Source organism: Heloderma suspectum, chromosome 17 (genome assembly GCF_057233095.1).
Source record: "Heloderma suspectum isolate Gila_16-S chromosome 17, 16-S_ref, whole genome shotgun sequence".
In the NCBI taxonomy this organism is placed as follows: Eukaryota; Metazoa; Chordata; class Lepidosauria; order Squamata; family Helodermatidae; genus Heloderma; species Heloderma suspectum.
In genome coordinates this window covers 13,748,636-13,775,722 of record NC_139474.1, presented here as the reverse complement: position 1 = coordinate 13,775,722, position 27,087 = coordinate 13,748,636, and the positions used below count along the sequence as shown (strand labels likewise).

Genomic DNA, 27,087 nt, shown 5'->3' with positions numbered 1-27,087 from the left:
CCTGCTCTGTCCCATCACACTTTGTGCTGCACAGTCTTTTGTCTTACTGTCCAGGCCTGAAAGGGCACAGAGCGTCCTGCCGGGAGCCGTCTACGTGTCTTGGCTTAGAGAAGCAAGCTACAAAAGAGCGGTCTCCCCCAGAGGCTGGTGGCCTCCTCCCACCTCCTCCCAGCCCGGCCATAAATCCATCCACTGTTATCAGGCAGGTTTCTCAGAAGGGTGTAACCACCACCACGTCTGATCAGATTACCCTTGCTAGTTGTCTGAGGCTCCCACAGGAACAGGTGCACTTGATCACCAGGTGCAAAAGCTCCGGAAGCAAACAAGCTTGGATCCCTTCCATCCTGCCTCCCTGCATACAAGGAGCCAAAAGCCGGAGGAGAAAGAATGCCCTCATTCTGTCAGCAGGATGGGAGCTTAGCTCCGCTTTGCAAAGGAATGAATTGCAACGAAGCAGCCTCCAAGTTCCATGGAGAGAACACCGTGGAGAGTGGACGCAGGAGCCATCACGGCAGAACTCGTGTTTCTTGTCCCGATCAGAGTTACGGGGAGGCCCATTGCTGAAAAATCGGCACGTCTCATGGAAGGCGCCATATAACGACAACCTCACCATGTATTTTATACGAGTCTGGACAACTTTATTATAAATTGTACCCGCCCCTTTTTGACCTTTGTCCTCTGCTCACTACACTGGTGGGGGGCAGCCTGGTGGCTGGTCTGAGGCCCCTGCCAGGCTGTGGCAAAGTATGCACACTAGCCCAGGTCCAGTGTGCTGATGGGAGTTGTAGTCCAACACATTTGGAGGGAGCCAGGTTGGGGAAGGCTGACCTAAACCATGGTTAAGGATCCTCTACAAGCCATGCTTTTCAAGCAGCATTAACCAGCCATGGCTTGAGTTCGCTGTGGTTAAGTGTTGCACCGAGCAAACCATGGTTAAGGCAGCTTCCACTCCTCCTCTCTCTTTAAGCAGATCTCACTGGGTTCTCCCTAAACATGCTCTCTGGGGGTGAGGGGGAACGGTCGTGGTTGAGCACATTAAACCAGGGTTTCACTGTATGTTTGGAATCTTGACATGGGCAAAAGCACCAACCAGGTTTAGTGCCATCCACGGTTCAGCATGATGTTTGCACACTCAGCCAGAGGGAAACGCCTTTCAAAACAAGCAGTGGGGCAGCTCTCTACCCATGTTCCTTTAGTGGTGTGTATGGGAACCTTGGCTCGTGGGATGTGTGTGCCTCTTCTGGTTGATCTAGAAAGCTGTGGGAACAGAGCAACTTTCGGCAACGTGGCAATAACCCTGCCCGGGCCACCTCACCTTTACTGTTCAAGTCCTCTTCATCATCACTGAAGGCCGCCTCTGCGTTGTCGTAGCAACTGTCATCTTTATCGGACATGTGATTGTCCATCTCCATGGAAACGGGCTCCTCAATTTTGACTGCAAAGAGGAGCAACGCAAAGAGATGATGGGGGGGGGGGGGAGACTGGATTGCCAGAAGCTTTCCTCCTGTGATCCAAGCAAGAAGGGCAAGGATAGCTACATCTTAAGGTGGCCACCACCATCGTCAACAGGTGCTCCAGCAGCAATCCTGGAAAAGGGAAGCTCAGGGGAGTGAGCGACTGGCCTTACTAAGTGGCTTCCATCTTACCTGCTCTCTCTGAGCCCGGCCAAACTTTTCAGTGGGAAGGCCCCTCTCACCTTCAGAAGCGACTTGCGAGCTACCCCCACACCCCACCTTTTGAACAGAAAGGATGAAAGCCTGCCACCCACCACCACCCCGGGTTTCCAAAGTGATCAACACTTGGTGCTGCCCGATACCGAGTCAGAGCACTTTTCCCTCTATGTCTAGCACTCTCTAGTCTGACTGGCAGCAAGCCGCTCTCCAGGGTCACACGTCGGACAAAAGAGACTCTAGTCTGCAAAAGCAGATGCCATCATGAAAACGTCTAAGGCTTCAAGTTGCCACAAGACTCCCAGTCATTTTCACTGTGACAGATTCACACAGCTGCCTGACCCGCTCCCTCCCCAGGAACGTTCCTTTATGACATCTATGCGCACCCTTTAAAGCAAGGGTGTGGAACCTCTTCCAGCCCAAGGGCGGAAGTCCATTTCGAGAAGCTCTCGGGGGCAACATTCTAGTGGTGGGTGGGGCCAAAAGCAAAAGGAGGAGGGCCCAAAATACCAGCACATTGTAGCTTAAAGCTCCTACGGCCAGTAACTAAGCCTTAGGAGAGGCATTTCAACCTTTCAGAATGGGGTGGGGGGGAACAGTGCAAAAGCCAGGAAAACAGCAAACCATCGGTGCTTGGTGGAAAGGGATGAAGCCCGGGAAAGAGGGCATTGCCATTTGGGGAACCCCCGAGGTTTGACACCCCTGCTTTAAAATCCCTTTTGTGAGATGGACGGACCAGACATGGATTCAGTGCTGAAGGCAAGGACCCAAGGGCAGGAATCTGCTCAAGACACACTTTCCTGGATTGCCTTCCTAGGCTTTTCTAGAAATTTCCCCATCTCTGCTAGTAGACTAGGCTGTGGTGGACTTGGAGGTCTCAAAAGCAGGGAAGAGCCAACCAATCTTGTGGTAGACACACACCCCGCCAGCACATATCCCCCCTCCGCCCCCATTCTACCTTCGACAGGAGGTGAAGGAGAACTGCAAAACTCTGGGAATTTCTCTCTCAGCATGGCCCGGAGCTCCTTGTCCAGCTTTGGGTTGTCAAAGAGAGGAGCCAGGTGGCTACAGGGGGGAAGAGATACAAAAATATGTGGGCAGCGACAAAGACTTTTCACGCATCTGACGCAGCGGACCCTCGTCCACAAATGCTTGTGCTGCCCTGAATCTATTCACCCTGGATGGTGCCACAAGACTCTCGGTGGTTTGTGCCATGACAGATTAACACGGCCACCCATCTGGGGATCGACAAACCTATGCCAGCCTCCCCCAACCTGGTGCCCTCCAGATGTGTTGAACTACAACTCCCAGCATTCCTGTTTGGCTGTGCTGGCTGAGGCTGATGGGAGTTGGAAGCCCAAAACACCTGGAGGACACTGTGTTGGGGAAAGCATCACCATGTATTAAGGAAAGGCCTAATCTCTTTCTATCAGGGGGAGCAGGGGTGGGCAGACGACACACCCATTTAGTATGTTGTGTTTCCTATAACTGCTGCCCTTCGGCCTCTTTCCGTTCTGCGAAAGGGGAGCAACATGGCCTCGCCAAGGCAGCTGGGGAACTTTCAGAGTTCTCTGAGGCGCCACAGACAGGAACTGGCATGCGTGCTTCACTGGGCAGTTCTCTGGTGGGCTCGGGCAGACACTATTTCGGGGAGTGAAGGAGGCCAGGAGCTTGGCTGGCTCCCCTCCCCTCAGCAACAGCAGCCACGGGCCACTGGAAATGCAAAGCCCTCTCTCCACCACGGCTCCTTGCCAAGAGAGGGAGCCCTTGCAAGGAGGGAACCGGCAGCCTGAGGAAGAGGGGACTGGGGTCAGGGGTGGGGAACAGGGCTCGCATCAACCGATTAAAAACATGGCGGGTGCCTTACGCCAGGACTCGCTTCTCCACGATGTGGGTGAGGGAGTTGAAGACGCCTTGCCGCACATGGGCCTCCAGAGCGGGATAAAAATTGGGAATGATCTGAAAAGGAGAAAGGAGAGAGAGAGAGAAAGGAGTCTGCTTTTACTTTTGATTTACTTTTGAATCCTTGCAGGACTCCGCCAGGCATCTGTCTTTGAAACAGGGGCCAAGGCCAGACCCCCCACCCGCCAGGACTGTGTTGGACACCCCGGGGGCCTTACCCGACACATGAAGTCCAACAGGGTGGCGGTGATGGCCGGGTGCGGTTTCATGGAATGATGCATGACAAGGATGGCAGGTTCTGCAAAGCAAAAGGCGGCCAGCATTACACTTAAAAAGGTATGCAAGCTCCTGCAATGTGCTCTGCGTGGGGCCGCCCTTGGCGAGAGCCCAGGTACTTTCCAGCGCAACTGCGCTCCGGACCGTGCAGTGGTGTGCACGAGAGAACGAGCAGACAGTGGATCTCAAGCATGTAACCAAGCAGAGCACAGGAGGGATGGAGGGAGATGGGGCTGCTGCTGCTCTGGGACAGCCAAAATCCCAGCTGCCAGAGGCAGAACTGGCTGCTGCTGTTCAAGCTTCAGTCACATCCAGGATAGTCGACTGCAACGTGCTCTACGTGGGGCAGCCTTTGAAGACTGTTTGGATACTATGGCCGGGCAAAACGTTTTTGCCGGGGTCTACGGCCAACGGCAGTGTTGTTGGTTTTCCCCAAATTTCTACCTTTGGGGAAACATTTCCTTCCATGCTGACTCATCTGCTGAGCAGCCCTGTTTGCTGCAAAGGATTCTGGGGGGGGGGGTGCTCAAGGGCACATGATCCATTCGTGTTGGTCCAGGCCTATTGTATGAGCTTAAGAGCAGGCTCAAAACACACACACTCATACACACACACACACACACACACAACCATACACACAAACACAAAAACCATATCCAATGCTTCCCCTCTGACAGCTCATTGCAAGGGAAGATTTATCTGGGCACGTCTCTCTCCAGCCTTTCCCGTCCTAAAAAGACACCCCATTGGTAGCAACAAAATGACTGGTGAGCTGGTGGGCAGAGAAAGGACATCTGCCATTACTGATATTATGCAGGAGCGGGCAACTTGTGGCCCTCCAGATGCTTTGGCCTACCACTGCCCAAGCCAGCATAGCCAAGTGTGAGGGTTCATTGGGAGTGGCTAACACATCTGGAGGGCCACAAGTTGCCCATCCCTGCTATAGAGGCCACACAGAAAGCTGCCTTACATCAAGTCAGACTTTTTTGTCTCTGTCTTTTGCCTGGTACTGTCTCCTCCATTTGGCAGTGATCCTCTCAGGCAGAGAGCATGAGAATAAGGAAAAGGCACCACCTGCAATAGATCTCCTGGTGAGCACACCCAGCCACCTCCTCCTTCTAGATGGAGAAGCCAGGACTGGAAGGGACAGGAAACTAGACATGGAGGGGAAAAGAGGAGAAGGGACACATCCAGCACAGGGAGGGAGGGAGGGAGGGAGGGAAGGAAGGAAGGAAGGAAGGAAGGAAGGAAGGAAGGAAGGAAGGAAGGAAGGAAGGCAGGCAGGCTTCACCATACCAATGTTCATGATGCTGTCCTTCTCAGGGTTGAAGAAAAGCCAGTCATAGAACAAGGCCAGCTTGGCGTTGGAAGCAGCGACGTTGGACTGGAATGGGGGGAAAGAGGGAGAAGATAAATCAAAACATAGCCACCGCTGTTATGCTTTAGCCTGTGGCCTTCCACAGCTGAGGCAAGCCTGCTCAGCTGTGGTGGAGGGCTTATGCCAGGACCCCTGGGTTCTAGAGATTTCGTTCCCGCCCAAGGAAGTCTGCAAAGAAAAGCTGAATCTTGCAGGGGAAGAAACTTTTCGGAAGGGGAGGGACGGCATTTACACACACCCTGGAGCTGGCGTCCACTTCCAGGATCACCTCACTCTCAGGTGCTCCTGATCCTGCAGCTCCACACAGACACTTGTCTGTCCTAAAAGCAAATCACTAGCTGCAGGAAGTCCCACTTGACAGAAGACGGCCACACAGCTGAGCCCCGGCTCTCAAGTCCCAGGATTCCTAGCCGTACCTAAGTGGGAGTTACAGCCAGAACTCATTTACGTTTTTTCAAAAAGCTCACCGGTTTTCACAAACCTTTTCTGAAGTGCCAAAAAACACCCCCCTGCAATGTTTGACAAAATGTCCACTTCTCAATTTGAAATGCCCTCACTCTCAAGCCCTCAACGATGTCATCAGGTAGCCAACCCTGATCAGTTGTGCTGATTCACTTTGCCTATGTCCGGTGATGTCATCACATCAGGCATTTGGCAGCATTGTTCTATCATGCCATTCACTAAACTACGTGATCCCCGACTAACTGACACACTGGGATCACACTGACTAGCTGACACATTATGTGATCCCTGACAAACTGACTAATGCAACAAGGAGAACGGAGGAGGGGGAGCCGGGGGAAGGAATGACATCACCAAAGTGGTCATTGAGAAAATGGATTTTTCAGGATAATAGCTCTACCGTGACAAAACTGGGGTAGTTGCAACACAGAAAATAGAAGTGGCCGATATTCAGGGCAACCCTAGCCAGAAATCCTTACAGGAGTCAGACCTGGAAGGACCAGAAGTGTTACAAACCATACTATGAACGTCTCTACCCCAGTCACCACCCTCAAAGCCTGAGCCACATAACCAGTGGTGCAGTGGTAAATTGTGAAGTGCAGGCACTCATCATGACCGTTCCTGTAGCCACGCCAAACGAAAGGAGCGGCGAAACATGCAGACAGCTGAGTTGATCCATATCAACTACGTGATCTAGAAGTTCTCACCTCTATCAGGAACAGGTATTTTGTAACGCAAATGGGCCTTAATTGCCCAGTCAAGGCCAGTCCCCGCAAAAATACTTTGCATTAGCTAACAAGGTTCACAACAACAGGATAGCTCGCAACAAAGATGCACTGTTTGTGGGGAAATCTATTCTCTCCCCCTACTCCCCACCTCCCAAAAGGTACTGTGAGAATTGCAAGTAAGCTCAGAGCGAACAGGGAAGCATGAGGGGGGCAGCAGATGACATCACCAACCCTGCTAATCAAAAAGTCCCCAGGCTTCGACCCCATGTGCCCCGGCTCCAGGACACCACTGCACATAATCCCTCCAAGGCAGCAGAGTGGCTAGAACGCCAACCCTCTGAGGGAGTACTGATCTGCTGTTGAATCCTTGCTCAGGATTGCTGGTTGGCCCTAAGCAAGCCACCACTACCTCTTGCCATGAAGGTCCCAAATCTATGGAATGGGAGCAATGGCAAGCTACCTTGCACGGCTGTTGTTGCAAGAGCCAACTGGGGGAGGACTTTGTGCTCGTAAGAAGCGCAACAACAGCAACCCAGAGTAGAGAGGGACCATCCAAGCTGAAAGACGGGGCTTTCAACCAGGATGCCCAAAACAGCTGACAGTTCTCCAGTTGTCACCGAGTAGTTTTGCCAGACAGAACTCTACGGGACTTGAGCAAGCGGCAAAGGCCAAGAGACCTCAACCAGCACCTGGAGCCCATTGGATCCAAGGGGAGGGGGTTATTCCTAGCCTCAGATACAGCAACCTGACCAAAAATGTAGAGGAAGACCCATCCACCAAATCCCCAGGAGAGCGACAGTTTATTAGGGGCACCTAGTCTCTAGCTGTGGTAAGGCAAGAAGATCATCAACAGAGAGAGAAGGCGGTTTCCCGACGTTCTGTCAAATCTGTTCGAGGAGGCCATTTTAAAGCCCAAGTTCTAACTCCTCTTGCTCATTAGTGACTTCCCCCTACATCTTGAGCCTGTCGAGTAAACATCAGGCAAATTAAATGTGGACTTCATTACTGACAAGTCAAGCCAGCCTCCAGATCTTAATTAGCTGGGATGCCACTGGCAATTAGCTGTAGAGCAGGGGGTGCCAAGGATGCTAATGTAAGAGAGGGAGGGAGATGTGGCTAAAACGCGGCTCAGTCACTAGTGCAAGCCCTACAGCTGCCATGTCTCTTCAAGCTGCCTAGGTGGCAGCGACGTGGGGCGGAAGACTGTCCCAAACAGAAAATTCTTCCAGTGCTTTATTTTTCCACGGAAATGTTTCATTTTCAGAAGTTCATTAGTGACGTCGAATGGGTGCCAATGGCAAATGCAATGTCAGGCAAGCCTGACCGTTTCAAAGCTGTACTTAAATGTCTTTCAGGTAATTACCCCAGCAGGGACGTGAGAGACTTGATGCACCGCGGATGGGGAGCGCTCCGCTCTTTGCCAGGTTCAGCAGAAGTAGAGCAATTCTCCCTGACACTGCACTCGCCAACGACGAGCCAGTGAGCATGTTTGTGGACCCTTGCTCCCTTCTGCCACTGGCTAGATTCTGGGAAAGGACGGGCGCAGGGCCTCAACTGGCAGGAGCGGCAATTCCTAGATCCCCCTTTCCAGCGCCATCTGGGCCCAGCCCCCTCGTCACTTCATCTGCCAGCATTCATTCCTGCAGCCGAGCCCTGCCGCTCCTGACAAGTTAACCGCCATGTGGTTTGGCCTAGCGCTTGCTCTGAAGGCAGCCGTCTTTCAAAATCAAGAGGCTGGTGTTCAACAGCCAGCAGATAGCCTTGGCAGACAGAACAAGGGTGCAGGAAGAGGTCCGGGGTGGGAGCCGGAGACGGGCCATTTTCAGACACACACGGGAGAAACGGGGAAATGGTTCAGCATCTGTCAGAACGGCAGTGAAGAACCCCCGAATAGGAAGCAGCTCATTCGGAAGGAGGTAGAAATGCAGCACAGCTGGAAAGGAAGGCAAGCAGCAGCCCAACGGCAACTGAAGTTATCTTATAAGGAATTAGGTCTGGGTTATATTCCTGCAGCATGGGGGATATTAAGGCAAATATGAAAATGGCTGGATTTGGAAAGCTGCTCAAGTTGGCTAAAGCAACCTGATCTTGATTTCTTGGAAATCTATTATTATCTCACATTTTGTAGCAGCAAGTCTCAATCCTGTCACTCTTGGCTACCCATGAACAAACACCCACACACAAACACAGAGGGTAATTCCAGAAGCGTGCCAGGATCCAGAAATGCTTCTCAGGCTGCTGCAGTCTAGAGCAGGAATGAGGCGATGAATGGAATGGATTTGGAAAGAAGGCTGGGCATCTCAAAGGCGTATTATCATTGCTAGGAGGGAAACGTCTCAGTGTGCAAAGATTTTATATGTGGAAGGCCCAACGTGTTTCGGCCCCTCTTTTGCTTTTAAGGCCTTCCTCAAGGGGCTATAATGATGATGATGATATAGGACAACACACTGTTACACCATAAAAACATTTTAAGACATATATCAGGGCACCTTGCACAGGCCTTTGCAGGGTGTAGCGGTTTATATGTTGTCAATGCTAAACTGTAAGCACAGGCCCTAGTGGCAATCTGCCCTGATATATGTTTTAAAATGTTTTTATAATGCAATGATATGTTGTCCTGTATTATTATTACAGCCTCTTGAAGAAGGCCTTAAAAGCAAAGAAGAGGCCAAAATGCGTTGGGACTTCCACAAATAAAATCTTTGCATCCTTAGACGTTTCTCTTCTTTTGGGGTCTGCTTTGGCTGCTTACCAGTCTTTGCACCCGCGTATTATCACTGCTACGGTCATACTTCAGGTTATAACACAGCCATGCTGGCTGGGAATGATGGGAGTTGCAGTCCAACACCTCTGGAGGGCACCAGGTCGAGGAAGGCTGTGTAGTAACAAGCTCCCTCTCTGGTCTTCCGTTGCCTCCCCTGTATTCCAAATTCTGCCACCAAAAACCATTCCTCTCTCTCGTCGCTCCGACCATGGCCTTCCTCAGCTCCCCGCCCTGGCTTCCTGTTTGCTCCAGGAGCCTGCGCAAGCTCCAAGCCCTCAACAGCACGCTGCACATGGTGTGGATACGGAAAGCTTTGCTAGCAACACCCCGAAGAAAAGTCCTGCATGCGCCTGTGCTCAGCCCGCCAGGCCACCTTACCGTGCAGGTGGTGAGGAGCCAGCCGATGATGGCCCAGCGGGGGAGGATGTCAGAGCTCAGCACCTCGTTGGACGGGTGGACCACCCCACATATGTAGCGGATGAGGTCGCAGCGCAGGGACTGGCTGTCGGGGGTGGACAGGTACTGCCGCTGGAACCAGTCCTGGTAGCGTTTCTGCTGGCCAAAGCGCACCTGGAGGAGGAAAACCAGAAACCCCCTGAGAGGAGGGCAGGCCACTGGTCCAACGGCAGCAGGGGTGTCACACCTCTTGCAGCCCAGGGGCAGAGTTCCGTTTTGGAGACTCTCTCGCGAGCCGCAGACACACACACCTCTGGGAGGTAATCCACGTTAGTTCTATGACGTTGCTGTTATTTAGGAGGAGTACGTGGGAGTAAATGTACTTTTCTCTGCCTGCCCCCACCTTAACTCAGGCCAGAAAGATAATGTGCTACAGTAGGGGTGTTGAACCTCTTCCCTTCAAGGGTAGGATTCCATTTCAGAGCAGCGCTCAGGGGCCGTATGCCAGCGGTGGGGTGGGCAAAATGCAAACAGGGTGGGGCCCAAAGCAAAGAGCAAAATACTAAAAAGACCAGCATATAGTAGCTTAAAGCTCTTAGTGCCAGCAACCAAGCAGGAGAGGCACTGCAACCTTTTAGGACGGGGAAACAACCATGCAAAAACTGGGAAGCCACCAAACAATCGGTAGCCGGGAGGAAGGAGCGTGGCCATCTGGGGAAACCAGGAGGCCAGAATTGGTTCTACGGCCCTGCTGTAGGGAGCCATGCAAATGCAGCCCTCAGCAACTTATATGCAGAACCCACCCAAAGAGGCTCTGAGCTTTACATGAGTTGGATGGATGGACTGAGAAGTATGTCATGCAGTCGAGGGAAAGGAAGTGGGGCCAGGGGGAGGGTTGTGGCCTGCTAGGGAACACCGGATGGCTATATTGCGACCCCAGGTGGACCAGATTTGGCTCCCAGGCCTGAGGTTCTACATTCCTGGCTTAGGGTAACCAGGAGTGGATTTCTGTGTGGTGGACTGGGAGCTCCGTTCACTTCTGGCACTCAAAACCAATTCCTGGGCTGAGAATTCTCAAATCCTAAAGCGAATGTCTTTCGCGCCAGACTGCAGTCGGTGGGTCTAAGGTTCTAGTAAAAAAATTTTTTTTTAAGTGGGTCCCGAAAGTTCTGAGGCCTGCACACCCCTGGTGTACTGTTGTTGTGGTTTAAATGGCATAAACCGCTCTGGGCAGCTGCGTACCCAAAAGTGCTTCAAACAATGAAACAAACAAATAAAACAAGTTACCCGAGAAGTCATGAAGAGCAGTTTGGACTCCATATCTGGAGTGAGGCGGCAAGCCAGGAACTTGCGTGAAGTCCGAGACTGCAAAAGTTGCAACACACCTGGGGGGTTGGGGGGGGGGGAAGAGAGACAGAGGAAACAGAGAAAAGCAGTCAGAACTGCATGCAGGCAGCTGCCCCACAGGACAGCCGAAACGGGCCACCACTAGCTATCCAACGACTGATCGGTAGGAGGCTAAGCTAGAGATGTGAAGGCCTGGGGGAAGAAACAGAAATGTGCGGGATGGGGATTGGGGGAAATTTGCAGGGAGGAAAGTGCTTTTTTCTGAATCTTTCTGTTTTTCCCTGCAAGATGTCACATCTCTAGGCTGAACAGTGGCCGTGGGAAGGGGAGCACCCCTACAGCAATGCACCCAAGATGTGGCTCCAAAACTGGGACTCAGGTGACTCTGAACAGGAGCCTTTGCCTGCATCTGTTTCCCACCCACTTGGAACGTGACCATCCCAAGCTGCCCCGAACCTATGGCTTAGGCGGGGAATTGCCGAACCCACAGATCAGGCGGGATTCCTAGTGTGGAACATTTCCGCCGTCGAGACATATTAATTTGCTGGGATGTTCTCCTGACTGGTAGCCTCGTCACCTATCCCCCCACCCCACCCCCTTATTTTGACTGAGATATTTCACTCTTTAATTATTATTTTATTGCATTTTGTCACAATGTTATTTTGTGAACCCCTCTAGGAGTTTTATTTTTTAAGTGAAAAGCAGTGTATACAGAACATAAGAAGAGCCCTCCTGGATCAGACCAAGGGGCCATCTCGTCCAGCATTCTGTTCACACAGTGGTGAACCGGCTGCCCATGGGAAACCCACAAGCAGGACACGAGTGCAACAGCACCCTCCCGCCCATGTTCCCCAGCAAAGTTTAACTCCGCACTGTCTCAAGAAGTCCTTCCCTGAATCTCCTCCCCACCAGCTTCATGGGATGACCCCTCTGGGTTCTACTATTATGAGAGAGGGGGAAAAATGTCTCCCTATCCACTTTCTCCACACCATGCATAAGTCTGTGCACCGCTATCATGTCTCCCCTTACTCGCCTTTTCTCTAAGCTAAACAACCCCAGCTGTTGTAACCTTCTCTCATAGGGGAGATGCTCCAGCCTCCTGATCATTTTAGTTGCCCTTTTCTGCACTTTTTCCAACTCTAAAATATCCTTTCTGAGGTGCGGTGACCAGAACAGAACACAGTATTCCAAGTGTGGTCGCACCATAGAGTTGTATAAGGGCAGTATGATCTTGGCAGTTTTATTCTCAATTCCTTTCCTAATTGGAGAGCCAGTGTGGTGTAGTGGCAAGAGTGTTGGACTAGGAGCTGGGAGATCCAGGTTCTAGTCCCCGCTCGGCCATGGAAGCTCACTGGGTGACTTTGGGTCAGTCACAGACTCTCAGCCCAACCCACCTCACAGGGTTGTTGTTGTGAGGATAAAATGGAGAGGAGGATAGTGTAAGCCGCCTTGGGTTCCTAGCAAGAGGAAAAAAGGCGGGGTATAAATGCAATAAATAAATAAATAAATAAATTGTGCCTACATGGAGTTTGCCTTTTTCACAGCAGCCGCACACCAGGTCGACACGTCCATTGAGCTGTCCACCACAACCCTAAGATCTCTTTCTTGGCCAGTCACCACTAGGGACATAGTGCTTCCATGTTCAAAGGCAGTCCACCTGTAGATCCACAGGGATGGGCTGCTGCCTTCACCATTAGGAAGGAGGATGCCGAACTAGATAGACTCTGCTCTGATCCTGCAAGGTTCTTAATGTTCTTTGCAGAATCTTGGAGACAAATGTGAGGAATGTACGCAAGAGAAATACTTGGGGAGTTTTGCTCTATGGGTGCATGATGCCTTTCATCAAGCCTTGACAGGTCTCATCAGTCACAACCGGGGGGGGGGGGGGGCGGCGGCGCTGTCGAAGGCAGGGAAGGGAGCATTGCCTCCTTAAAGGACAAGTCTGCAACACTAATGCCAACTCCCCCGAGAAGGAAGAGCGCCACACGGGAACAAGATCTTCTGCTGAAGGAGGCTTTGCTCATTGAAATGCTTTCACGGAGGGTGACGCACAACAACACCCCGTGCATTGCTTCTCCCTGGGGGCCTGTCCCTCCAAGCTGTCCTGAAAACGGGCCCCAGCAGACTCCCCAGGGGCCCATTCTGAATGTGTTGCAAGAGGCTCTGTATCTTCACTCGGCTGAATTAAGCAGGGTAGCCCTAGTCGAAAGGCAGCGAGAAACTGCCAGTTGCTAGCAGGAACAGCCAGCCACTAGGGCACTTAGCAAGAGCCTCTTGGCGGTACGTACAAATGGTGGCAGCCCAAACCCATTTTCTCCTAAATGCCCTGATTTGAGAGGCAGCTGCCTTCTAGCACAGAAGCGCCTGGCTACGTTCAGAGGCGTGTCTGCATCGTGCTTCTGCAGGAATGTGCAAAAAAAGAAAAAAGAACCAGTGGCAAATGTGGGGCATCTCACCTTTCTGAGACTCTCAGCTTTCATTTAAATAAAAGAGAGTATGTTTCCAGCCCTCACTGGCTGCAAAAAACCCTTTCAAGTGTATCAGTAATGTTTGCTGAATCTCCAAAAGCACATTTCTAGCCTTGATTGGCTGGGGAAAAAAAACCCTTTAAAGTGTATCAGCAACGATTGCTGACTCTCTGAAAGGCCATTAAGATTTCCACTGGTTTGGGAGGGAGAATGACATAGGGGCTTTGGTGTCCTGCATGGCCTTACCCACAACAACCAAAATCAGAATAAACTATGCAAAAATAGGAAGGAAGGAAGGAAGGAAGGAAGGAAGGAAGGAGACACAAAATGAGACCTGGTGCAAAATTTGCATGAGTTATGCAGGTCACAGTATTCAGCTTTTCTAGGTGTGGAATGAGTGCACTAGCACTTTCCAGAACCTTCCCAGTGGGCATCACATTGCCCCCTAATGCAACTAGTCCACAATGTGCCCTGATGCTCTGCTGGCCTCCCATCACCTACCTGTGAACTGCGGGCTCAGAGCCTGTGGGTTGTGGATAATGTCCTTCCAGAGCTGCTCAAACTCGGGTATCCTAGCAACATTCTGCAGGAGCCTCACCAGATCTCGGCCAATCATGAAACAATCCATAAACTTGGGGGAAAGAGGGGGGAGAAGGAGAAGGGCGAGTCAGTATTGTTCTTGGGCAAAGCAACAGTGACATGCGGGAAACATTCCATTCCTAAACCTCTAACGAAGTCGATGGGCGACTCATCGTGCCCGTCGCCCCCGACACTGGAGAGGTCTTTCCCTGGGCAGATGGCCACTCGCTTTGAAGACCGTGGACTCTAAAGAGGAGACGTGACAAGCAAGAAGGTCAGCCAGCCACTATCCCTTCTTAAAAAATGCTTGCTGCTGTCCAAACATACTGGGCCATAAAGTTGGAGGCTTCCGTCTTCTCCTGCCTCGGTGGGCTTCCCAAAAGCTCAGTGGCCAAAGCCCGGTCCTGGCCTTTCGCACGCATGCCAACTCTGGCCAAAATTGCAACTCCAGCAACAATGTTTGACTCCCGTCAGCAACAGTCCTGCAACCATATGTGGCTGCCACTGTCAGTGAGGCCCAGTGTTGGGAGGGAGAACGACATGGGGGCTTTGGTGTCCTGCATGGCCTTACCCTCAGCAACGAAAATCAGAATAAGCTACGCAAAAATAGGAAGGAAGGAAGGAAGGAAGGAAGGAAGGAAGGAAGGAAAACCTGCCACGTTTAAGCCAGTAAGTGGGCATATCTTGCAATGCGGGAGGGGAGGCCTTTGCCACAGCTGCCCCGACCTCTGGAGCAGACTCTGGCTCGGGGAAAAGTGGCTGGGGGTACACGCACAGACACACACACACACACACAGCTCTCTCTCAGCTGAGGAGGGGAGGCTTAAACCTCATCTTCCCTGCAATCCACCCTGCTCCGCACATGCTGCTCAGCTAAGGAGACAGGAAAGGGAGACTTGGTCCTGTTTTCCCATGACAAAGGGCCTGGGGAGGAAGGCGCAGGACTGAGAAGAGGGCCGTGGCCTGGCAAGAAAGCAGGCAGGCCGGACTAAGAGGCCTGGCAAGCCCGATCTGGCTCCCTGTTGCTGTTCCGGAGCAAAGGCAGATTTTGTTCTCCACCTTGGGAACAGCATGATGAAAACGCTTCAGAATAACCTGTTTGCCAAGCCCCACTCCCCCGGCAGAAAAGTGTATCCCGGCTGCTGCCCCATGCATGACAAAGAAAGAGAGCCCCATCTCCTCCAAGCAAGACAGCGCTGCACACAAAAGACCCCACTGTCCAAAACCAACACATGCCCACCCACCCCGTTGCCCTGTAACAGAAGACAAGGGGAACAAGAATGTCTGCGGCGCTAATGAGGCTGGCTGGAGAACTGGGGAAGAGAGATGCTTAATAGCACGAGGCACTTGAGCGACAGAGAAAGAGAGAGAGAGAGAGAGAGACGCGACACCCACGCACCCTCTCCAGATGGCCAAGCATTCCTGATCTCCTTACCCGGTCGCGGAGCAGAGAGATGCAGAAATCCACCTCCTTCTGCCGCAGGGCCTGGAGCGGCGGGGAGCCATGGTGGTCGACAATGAGGCGCAGGTAGGTATACACGGACATGGCAATCAGCATGGCGCTCTTCAGCACCCACTCCCTGGATGGATGGAAGGAAGGAAGGAAGGAAGGAAGGAGAAGCGCCACAGGGCAGCTTAGTCCACGCAGGCCATTTCGCATGTGCAAGCACCAGCCCAGCCAGCCCCATAGCTCTGAAGGGCGTCGGCAGATGAGGGGTGCTCCACATGTTGCCAAAAAGCAGGGGCGCCGAACCTCAAGACCGGGCTCCGAACCAGCCCTCCTTTTCCCCAATACTGGGACTCCAGGCGGCTTTACCACATTAAAACTTATACAGTTAAAACGTATAAACGGAAATATACAGAGATCAAAAATGTAATTAAATCGTCAACATTAAAATTGTACAAAATATCGGAATTTTTAAAAAGGTGACAATAAACAATAGTGCCAATCCGTCATATTCTCGCAGGTCCAGACTATCTATCCCCAAAGGCCTGCCAGAGCAAAAAAAGGTTTTGCCTGCCTACAAAAATGTACCAAGGAGGGTGCCACTCTTGTCTGCCTGGGAAGGGAATTCCGGAGCCCCTCCTAAGACTCGGTCACTGGCAGGAAGAGCTTTAAGCTAAATACACTGGCATTTCTAACCCCGCCCCTTTTGCTTTCAGCCCCGCCCACCCGAGAGCTTCCCTGCGGCCCCTGAGAGCTTCTCTGAAATGGAACGCATCCCTCAGGCTGAAAGAGGTTCTGCACTCTTGCCCAAAAGGATCATCCCCCAGAAGGCCCTTTCAGTTCGCATGCCAGAATAACCCAGCACGAGTTTGTCGTTCATGACAAACCAGAGCTTTAAAACAAACAAACCTGGGTTGTCACTATGTGCCACCCGTTCCCAACCTGGTACCTTCCAGATATTTTGGACCACAACCCCTATGATCCCCAACCACTGGCTGTGCTGGCTGAGGCTGATGGGAATTATAGTCCAAAACATCTGGGGGGCACAATGTTAGGGAAGGCTGGTGCAGACAATGCTGAGCTATACAGGTTCAAAATCTGAGTCAGAATAAAGCTGCTTCCTGCGTTTCAAAAGGCTGCTTCCCTTCCTGCAGATAGCAAGGGGTAGTTCTAATGTTTCTGCCACACCATTCATCAAAAGGCTGCTGCTGCGCATTGGGGAGAACATGCAGGCTCTGCCCAGGAGGGCCCATAATCACTTTCCTGATATGCTGGCTTGTCACGTTAATTTGAAAGGACACAAGTTTCTAGCCCCCATGGCTGGGAAGGTCTGCGTGAAAGTACGTGGCCAATGCCTGGTGAAAATCTCAGAAGCGGGAAGGGTGCCTGAATAATATATTTCTGATGGGAGGTGAGGAGGAGACTTCAATGTCCCGCACAGTCGCTTGCTGGCCCCCTTCCAAATGACCGGGAAAAAAAGCAACAATGAAAAAAGGGAGAGTGGGTTATGGCAAACAAGAGAAAGGATGGAAATCTGTTGAAAAGTATGTAATTTATATCCAGGCCACAGAATTGGTACAGAACTTTGGCTTGCCCAGGTGCAGAATTTAATGTCAGTTTTACTGTACACACACACTGAACATGAAATAGCCATTCCTCTCCCTCCGCCCCCCCGGGAGGCTCAGGTATGTCCGTCGCTTGGAAATCCAACCCTTTGGGGGCTGGACAGACTTCTGCTGTCCGCCCAGCTCACCTTGCATTTGTAAGTTGAGCTGTGGGTTTTCCCCAAACTCCCGGGACTTTTTCGGGGGGGGGGGGTAATTTGTGCACAGAAAGGTTTGTGCAAATTGTGGCTGAAATTTGCGCAAATTAAAAACACGGAAAATCTGCTAACTGGCCCAACTCGCTGCAGACCAAGGTGGGCCAGTTAGCAGAAAACGGACGAAAGTCGGGGGGGGGGGCAGCCAACAAAAGCTCGCTGAGCTCCACCCACCAAACAGACTCCTCCAACATCCCTACCGAGGCTCAAAACCGGGGCAATAGAAGAGAGGAACAGCAGTGTTTTAAACCCACAGCCACGGCAATCTCCTCTTCTGTACAGGGCAGAGCAGAGTACCACTAGAGTTCCAACATGAATAAAAGCCAGGTACCAACACATTGTCGTGAACGGGAAACTGGGGAAGGGAGGAGCCAAGAGTCAGTAAACAGGATGGCGGAGGAGGGAGAAGGAAGGTTCGGGCAGCAAAGAGCTCAGAGTAAGAGCCACTCAGTGCAGAATGAGGTGGAAGAATTCTAAGCTGTGCCACTTTAGACTGGAGGTGGGAGGGGGTTGTGTGTTCGTGTGTGTATAAAGATATAGATGTAGAGGGAGGATGGATGGATGGATGGATGGATTTCTCCAGTGTATAGAAAACAAAACTCTCCACGCCTGTAGAAAACTAGCACATCAGGGAAAGGGCTACGCTGCGTTTTTCTACTAGATGTGCTACTTTACCACATGCAAGGTGGTGTTATTCCCCCCCCCCCATGTGGAGGAATATTAAAGAACACAGCGTGAAGCGATACTGTGCAGAATTCTACCCAGAGCATGATGTGCAGAAAGGTTCTTAAGTCCCTTTCCTATAACAAGTCTCCAAAACCGAACTTGGCCCTGAAGCCGAAAGAGGTTCAACACCCCGGAGTTACACAGTGCAGCACAGGAGATGTAGAGGCAAGAGTGATGGAGGAGGGGGGCAGAGATGAATGGAAAAAGATGTCAGAGGGGGCCACCCAGGACACTGCCTTCTGCTAGTGCAGGACTAACTGATCTGCAAGTGATGCAGATTAGCATCATGACTCCTAAGGGCACTTGAGGCCATGCTGGGCCACCGACAGCAACAAAATGCAATTCCCCACATGATGGGCTCGGCTCTCCCGCTTCTCTGCACACCACGCGAGGCAGAGCACTTCTGCTCTCAATTAAAGCACTTGGTATTTGAAGAGCAGAGACAACCTTTACAAAAATGTGCTGCTTAATTAAAACCTTGGATCCCCCTTCTCCCCATTCCCAGTAAAATTCACTCCCAAAAGCTCCTGTTTCACTCTCTGGGAACACCCCTTGTGCAGCGGGTCGGTTTTCTTGGGCCCAAGGACCAAATCCAGCCTGCTGAGGTTCCCCAGATGGCCATGCCCCCTTCCCCTGGCTCTGCCCCCTTTCCTCCAGCTAACAATCGTTTGGTGGTTTCCCGGTTTTGTGTACTTTTTCCCTCATTCTAGATGGTTGAAATGCCTTCTGAAATGCCTCTACTGGCAGTAAGAGGTTTAAGCTACAATATGCTGCTAAGCCTTACACAGCTCAGGACCACAATACTTGATGGAGTGCCTCTCCTGACATGAACTGACCCGTACACTACATTCAGCATCTAAGGCCCTCCTCCGCGGTGCCTCCTCCGAGGGAGGCTTGGAAGGCGGCAACAAGGGAGAGGGCCTTCTCGGTGGTGGCCCTCCAACTGTGGAACAATCTCCTCGATGAGGCCTGCCTGGCACCAACACTTATCTTTTTGGTGCCAGGTTAAGACCTTCCTCTTCTCTCAGGCATTTGGCAGCATATGACGAGTTTTTAACCAGGTCCTGGATCTGTCTTATGGGTGATTGCTTAAAATTCGTTTTAGATATACATTGTCTGTGCGTGTGTGTGCTGTCTGTTTATATGTTTTTATGTAAATGGTTTTTACACTTGATATAATGTATTTTTAAGGGTTTTTAATCTTTGTAAACTGCCCAGAGAGCTTCGGCTATGGGGCGGTATAGAAATGCAATAAATATTATCATCATCATCATCTCCTGTTCATATTCACTTTCTGTAGGATTTAGATCAGCCTGCTCCAATCTGGTGCCCTCTGGATGTGTTGGACTGCAACTGCCATAAGCCCCAGCCAGCATGGTAATTTTAGGAAGGCTGATTCAGATATATGAAGCGGGACAGGGCTGTATGTGCGTTACAGTGACTAGTAGCCACTGATAGCCTTCTCCTCCAGAAATTTGTCTAACTGCCCTTTAAAGCCATCCAAAATAGTGGCCATTGCTATGTCTTGTGGTAGCGAATTCCATAGTTTAAGTATGTGCTGTGTGAAGGCTCAGCAGGGGCTATGGTTTCTATGTGCACTATAAAGTCTCTTAGGGTGCAATCCTATGCATGTTTAGACAGAGAAAAAGCCTACCACTCCCAGCATGCCCCAGCCAGGGGCATTGCTGGCTGGGGCATGCTGGGAGTGGTAGGCCTTTTCTCTATCTAAACATGCATAGGATTGTGCCTTTAGTGCACCTTGTGGCTTGTAACTCTTACTTTAAGAGAACAGCATCCTTGCTCCAGATCTACCTGCTTGTCTTTTCAGACTCAAAGCCTCCCATTCCACTTACAGAATCTGATGAAGTGGGTTGTAACTCACGACAGCTCATGCTAATTTATTAAACTATCTGAACAACTAAAACAGTTAGTCTATACTTGGGATACCCTTAGACATTAACTATGGTTATCATTCTTAGGAATGCATGGGAGACACAGAATTGCAAAAGAAGCTCCCCCCCCCCCCCAAAACACGCTTATCCATTGTGAACCAATACACAAAGCCTGTCACGACATATCCAGCAGGCAGAAAGCAATGATTTGCAGCCTCAAGGTGCTTCCCACGGCGTAAAATGCACTGACTCTCAGGAGAAGCACTAGATGGCGCTGTGGGGCAATGCAGAGGGTCCGTATGATTCCAGGAGAAGAGTAAACATGCACACAGGGAGGTGTAAGCGGGACCCCAAGTAAATGCTTTAACAACTTGATTGTTCATCACAGTAATAAGCAATTTTAAAGAGAAACTGCTGCTGCAATAAACAGCACTTTGCAAATAGGAACAGCCTGCTGAAAGAAATAATTAGGCTACCCCAATCATGGCTGCAGTCGAAGGCATCTGTTTATTACCAATTAGCCACCAGGAAAAGGACGCAGCCGTTTCCGAAGTCCGACCCATGTCAAGGAAGGAATTCTGTCGAAGGGGTCTGGGCAATATGGCCTGGCTCGTACACCAAAGGGCCCTGCTGACCCTCTGTGCAGATACCCCTTGCCTCCACCGCATACATGCAGAATACACGAGCCAGATCCCCAGACACTAGTCAAACCAGAGTATCCAAGGAAGAGCTGCAGGATGAACTCTGCCTATCGGCCCCCGGGCCACGTTCAAGGTTCTGCAACCAGGGCTCGGAAGCACCGACAGGATTCGGTAGGTAAATGGCAAGGAAGCAAGCTTCTGACAGTTCAGAGTTCCTGCTGGATAAGCTAAAGCATGATTTAGTCTAGCTCCTTGAAAGCAAAAGGAAACAGGCCAGGGTGGTGTAGCAGTTGGAGTGTTGGACTAGGAGCCAGGAGGTCTGGGTTCTAGTCCCCACTCGGCCATGAAGCTCACTGGGTGACTTTGGGCCAGTCACTGACTCTCAGCCCAGCCTGCCTCACAGGGTTGTTGTGAGGATCAAATGGAGAGGGGGAGGGCCATGTAAGCTGCCTCGGGTTCCTTGCAAGAGTGGGGAAAGGCGGGATATAAATGTAACCAATAAATACAAAAATAAGCAGGCGCATCTGAACGAGCCCACCGAGTGCATCTTTGCCAGCTCCATCTATCTTGGACTGTCTCATTATATCCGATCCTGGATTGTCTTACGGTTATCATTGTTTGCTTGAGACTGCTTGTTTGAAGTTGTTTTAGATATATGTTCGCTTGTGTATATTGTCTGGCTTTTAATCTCTGTATACTGTATTTTTAATGTTTTTCATCTTTGTAAACCGCCCAGAGAGCTTTGGCTATTGCACGCTACAGAAATGTAATTCATCATCATCATATTGCCTCACTGTGGGCAGACAACAGCTCCTGCAAAGCTGCCGGCGGTGGCTCTCTGTAACAGGAACACAGGATCTGCCTTACGCTTGGCTCATCCAGCTCAGCCAGCAGCGACTGACAGCAGCTCCCCAGGGCTGCAGGCAAGGCTCTTTCTTAGCCCTACCCACAGAGGCCGGGCGTCAACGCTGGGAGCTTCTGCGTGCAAGGCAGGTGCTCCACCAACCGTGCCTACCTCTGTTCCGTGAGTATGTCAAGGATATTCTCCGCCAGCCAGATATTCTTTGCTGTCACATCTCCCCCTGCAAGCACACAACATGGGGGATGAAAGACAGGCTGGTGGCAAGCTGTCCCCCCACCCCCCTGCTCCTCTGTCAGGCACAAGCACTTTTTGTTCCTCCCCACCCATACAACCACCCCTCAGAGAGGCTTCTATACCTGGCCCCCACCCTCCTTTGCTGAATAGGGTCGGTATTGCCCCTGCAGTAGGCTTCGAACTCTTAATTCAGAGGTGCCAAGATAGTGATAAATCAGATCCAGATGTACTTTATTGAGTAACTTTATTAAGTACTTTAAGGAGTACTTTATTGAGTAACTTACAACACACAGGTGTACTCAATGGTTGGATCAGACAGCTTCTCTGAATCCAGAGCCATGGGGTACAATGGGTTTTATACCATACATGTTAGCAGTGAGGCAGCATGACAGCAACAAGCGTTAATTAGCATTCATTCCCAGCATAGACTAACAGTGCTTGTTCAGAAGGAAAACAATCGGAGCTTTCTCAGCAAAAACATCTGCAGCTTGGCATACAAACCTCACTTCCCAGGCACATCTTGATAAGACACCCCAGCTCGTTATTATGGAATGCGCTGAGGCTGCACTATCGACCTTTGACTCATCTCACATGCTCAGAGGCCCACTAGCAAGGAAATTGCACCAATAATGAACTTAAGCAAAGCATTCTGGATCTCTAGGCCCCTCTAACACTACAGGTGACTTGGTTACAGGCCTGGGGCCAATACAGGGTCTGACTCAGTATAAGGCAGCTTTCTATGGTTGCGAGCTTTGAGACGATCGACGGGGTTAGTCCTCGCTGATGTGAAAAACATCCTTTAGTCAGACGATCTGCACATTTCGGTTTCTGTCTGAACAGGCAGACTAAACCAGGCTGGCTAAAAATATATGTTACAATGACCTTTCACACATGCAATGTGATTAAATGGGCATTTGACTTTAGGTGATAAAAGGGGAATGATTCAATAAGCGCCCCAAGCAAGCATGGGGTTATTTGCCCAGCGGCATCAGAGGTCATGTTGTCACTATACGTAGTTAATAAGAAGAAGAGCTGAGTGTTGTAAATTCCTACCACTCACTCACAGAGTGATTACAGGCAAATTCCTTCTCCTTCCAGTTTCCACCAGTGAACTCCTACTAAAACTCTTGGATGCATGTCCTTGGTCACAGAGCAGGCTTCAAAAGCCATAGCAATGCAATCATGACAAGTGAAGCATCGTAAAAATCTACCCAGGAGGAAGACCAGAGCCTCGTGAAAGAGGACCTCCTCCTGGGGAGGATAGCCCAGGGGTGGCTTTGGAAAGAACTCTCCCATATATTAAGTCTAATGCACACTTGGCCGGGACAGAGGTGGGGAATGGAGGGAAACAAGGATGGCTTGCTGGATCACTCTGGGGTTGTGTGTGTGTTCCCCAACTATGACTCCTGCAGCCAGGCCCCTCGGGAAAAGATTGCTAGCAACCTATGCACTACTAACAAGCGCAGCTCCATTACACAGGCAATTAAAAAACATGAAGAAATGTCATTTTGCATTATCATGGCATGGCGAATTCCTCCCTCCGAAGATGTCAGTCAATGCAATGACCATGTACTAAAGGTTCCCAGAGATCCTGGCCAAGCCCATACCTGATTTGGTAGGGAAGGAGCAAGAGGGAAAAGGGAGGGAGGCTGTTGAACCAAGAGGCATCCTTAACACTGCCAGACAGCCATCTGAATGCACGCAACGCAGTTAGACGACCGAAGCTGAGCAGGTCTGGAGGGAGACCTCCCGAGAGCCGCTACCCCAGCCTCGCCCAATATGGGGCTCTCCAGGTGTGTTGGACTACCACTCCCATAAATGACCATAAGCTATGCTGGCTGATGGGTGTTGTCGTCCAGCCCATGGCAGCCTCCCCCAACCTGGTCGGTTCAGATGGGTTGGATTACACCTGGGGTGAGAAAATCAGCAAGATGTGAGTCGCTCCAATTTTCACCTCTGAGCTCAGTTTGTCTCGCCTCAAATACAAGCTTTTTTCCTTCTTCTTTTCAAACTGAAAAGTGCACAATTTGGTGCACATTTTTTAAAGTGCGCACAAAATGCGCACTTTCCCCGTAGTCTAAAGCATTAAAATGCACATTTTTAAAAAATTTGAAGGCAAGTTTGGGAACTTGCAGTCTTTTCTGGAAAATTACGCACTTGTTCGTGTTCAGGGTTGCAAACGGTACAAATTCAAAGTAAAAACAAATCCAAACAAAATTCTCATACAACCCGAACTACAACTCCCATCATCCCCCAGCCAGCATAGCTTATGAGAGTTTATGGGAGTTGCAGTCCAACACATATGGAAGGCACCAGGTTGAGAGAGACTGTGCTACACTGAGCTCTTCAGAGGGAAGAGCAGGATATAAAGGCAATAAACATGCAGTTATTAAATGTTTCTCCATCCAGGACGATCTTGACTAAAGGGAGAAATTTCAGATCTCTCTTATTACTGAGCACACAGCTGAACACAAGCACTCCCGCATCCTTATCTTGAGGCAGAGCCCGGGGCATATCCGGGGCTAGGATTTGGGAGAATAGCCACACTAAACAGTGGTGGCAAGGAGAATTCTAAAGGATGTGGGGGATCAATCCATATGAACACTCCAGTCCTTCCCAATTTAAAATATATAGATTCATTTCAAGCCAGTTGAAAAGGGAATCTTTTAAAATGGTCCAATCTTACAGGATGTTCCCCCCGCAAAAAAACCCTTGAGACAACTTTATAAAATGGTAAATTTTATAAAATTTAGTAAATAGTACATTTAGTAAATAGATAAACCATTTCATAAAATTGGACAATGTTCTATACTGGTGATAGCATATAAACAATTTCACAAGGGTGCTATATTAAAAAGCGATTGAACTACTTTTTAGTTATTATTGTTTTTAACAGAATAAGGCTTCCATGTAATGGTTATTCTCCTTAAATTAGACCCCAACCACAGCAGGGATGTCTTAAACCAGGAGCAATCATGCCTAACGGAATAAAGACCAGACCATTTGCGCTAGTCTCTTGAACATGGCTGTTGTTGTACATCGAGCTGCTAATTGTGCAGTGGATTTGGCCCATGGTTGCTTTGCAGGAAAAAACAGCAGGCCTCCCGGAGCTCCTTCCTGTTCCAGCTCTGCCCGGCTCTGGTTGAAAGCAGCTTTATTCAATTAAACCTGCGTTCCCCGTAGCTGCTGGCAACCCAGTCCCCAGGCACCACATCGCTACAGGACACTGTGTGCAGCTTTAACGCGCCTGCGTTCCCATAGGTCAACACAAGGGTCACAATAGGTCTTGCCAGCAGACAGCGCCACCGGCAAAGATAAAAGCCCGGGGGCGGCAGGGGGGAAAGGACGGATGATGGAAGGCTGGTCGGTTAGGTGGCCATGGATTGCCAGCCAAGGAACAGGCACTTCACAGAAGTGTATTGGGAGAGGCTTGGTATGCCGAAGGTCACTGGTTCCACTCACGGCATCTCCGATCAAAAGGACCTCAATCAGGGAGCGAGATTTGGAGAACCACTGTCCGTCAGAGCAGACAGCACTGCGCTAGAGGGATCAGTTCTCTGGCTCAGTGCAAGGCCATGTCTGGCTTGGGGAAGGCCGAGGCTCTGTGGCAGAGCACACGCATAGGGAATGCCAGGCGCGGAGCTGCGTGCCTGGAGCCGAATGGATCGCAGGGAGAAAGGTTTGGAAAGACCCACCCCTGCTCAAGAACCGAGAGAGCTGCTCCCAGCAAGAGCAGCAAGCACCCTCCTAGTCAAAGCACACAACTTTGGGCTAGATCAGGGGTGCAGAACCTCAGGCTCAGGGGCCAAATCCGGCCCCCCAAGTTACCCAGGTGGCCTCGCCCCCTTCCCCTGGCCCCCCCTCTTCCCCCCCCCCACCAATCATTTCTCCCGACACATCTGAAAGGCACCAGGTTGAGGAAGGCTGCATTATTCTATGCAGCCTTTCCCAACCTAGCACCCTTCAGATGTGTTGGACTCCAGCTTCCATAAACTATGCCAGGCTGGGGGATTATGGGAGTTGTAGTCCAACACCCATCATTGGCTGGTTTTCCAGCTTTTCTGCAGTTTTTCCCCCCATTCTAAAAGGCTGAAACACCTTTCTCTAGGCTTAATTACTGGCAAGAAGAGACTTAAGCTAAAATGTGCTGGGATTTGAGATATTTGGACCCCGTTCCTTTTGCTTTTGACCCCGCCCAGGGGGTCAGTTCTTGCATTCCATACTCTAACTATGCGCTGCGTGAAGACGTCCTTCCTTTGATTTGTCCTGAATGTTGGGCTTCTTTCAGCCCAAAGGCCAAATTCCATTTGGGAGAAGCTCTCAGGAGGCACATTCCAGTGGTGGGCGGGGCCAAAGGCAAAGGGGGCAGTGCCACAATACAAAAATATACCAGCACATTTTAGCTAAAAGCTCTTACTGCCAATAGCTAATCCTCAGGACAGGACTTTCAGTCTTTTAGAATGAAAGAAACAACATGCAAAAGCCAGGAAACTAGCCAATGATTGATGGCCGGGGTGGGCGGGGAGAAGCAGGACACCCCTGGTGACATGGGGAAGGGTGCATGACCATGTGGGGACTCCTGAAGGGCCAGATTTGGCCCCCAGGCCAGGGAGAACCCAGGTTTTATAGCATCCTGCGAGACAAAGAGGCCTTGCTGGGCTACCCCAGGCGAGGCGCCCCAACACACTCACCCGCAATCTGCTTCATGAAGGTCATGCAGATTCCATCTATGCCAAGGATTCCACTCCTCACCATTTCCCGCAGCAGCCAGACCAGCTAAAGGGTGGAGAAGAGAGGGGGGGAATTTAGAGCTAATTCAGAGCCATGGCCCAAACCAGCTTCCATGCGCCGTGTCTCCCCAATGCCACTTTGTCAGCTGTTATTCTCAGGGAATGGACTAGGTATATACACAAGCATGCCCATGTGCCAAAAGACTGACATGGTCATAAGAGCACCACAGCTCATGAAATATGGACTCTTGAAGAGGAATCCAGAATTGGGACTCTCTCTGCTGTCTCTTAAAAAGAAAAACAAATGCCCTACAAGTTTCCAGCCCTCGTGGTTGGAAACCTGAAGCCATGATGGCCATTTCTACTATAAAGATAGAAAGAATCGGGTCTACATATGGTATCCCCGTCATGGAAGGTGGGAAGGGAGGAGAGGAAGCCCGTCCACCACAACCCTCCGCTTCTCATCCCCAACCTTCACAATGCCATTCCTGCTCTTCCTTTCCCCTTCCCCATAAATCTGAGCTGACGTCTATGCAAAATTCCAAAACTGGTAGGAGAAGCATGCCAGGCTGCTTATGGCATTAAGCGTGCCAAATGAAGTCCTCTTGCAAATCTGCAGCACTCGTTCCAGTTGCAGAATCTTGGCCTCACGGTTGCAGAATCCCAGACTCCACAGAGGTGCCCATGTGGAACACCGCTCTGTAGCTTAGAATCCCTGCCAGGCTAATCTGGCCTCCTGCTTTATCCTTTTTCCCCGTAAATGTGC

General features: G+C 50.7%; 1 protein-coding gene across 1 annotated transcript in view; it reads right to left on the bottom strand.

The window, feature by feature from the left end:
* INTS3 (integrator complex subunit 3) overlaps positions 1 to 27,087 on the bottom strand; it is a 98,212-nt gene that overhangs the window by 47,199 nt on the left and 23,926 nt on the right. Inside the window, exons 5-15 of the mRNA XM_084824212.1 lie at positions 26,283 to 26,367; positions 21,511 to 21,577; positions 15,406 to 15,550; positions 13,893 to 14,022; positions 10,864 to 10,961; positions 9,559 to 9,750; positions 5,145 to 5,232; positions 3,791 to 3,870; positions 3,538 to 3,629; positions 2,629 to 2,735; positions 1,316 to 1,435 (exon numbers count right to left, since the gene is read on the bottom strand). Coding sequence (XP_084680338.1) covers positions 1,316 to 1,435; positions 2,629 to 2,735; positions 3,538 to 3,629; positions 3,791 to 3,870; positions 5,145 to 5,232; positions 9,559 to 9,750; positions 10,864 to 10,961; positions 13,893 to 14,022; positions 15,406 to 15,550; positions 21,511 to 21,577; positions 26,283 to 26,367 — 1,204 coding nt within the window. The remainder of the gene's footprint in view (positions 1 to 1,315; positions 1,436 to 2,628; positions 2,736 to 3,537; positions 3,630 to 3,790; positions 3,871 to 5,144; positions 5,233 to 9,558; positions 9,751 to 10,863; positions 10,962 to 13,892; positions 14,023 to 15,405; positions 15,551 to 21,510; positions 21,578 to 26,282; positions 26,368 to 27,087) is intronic.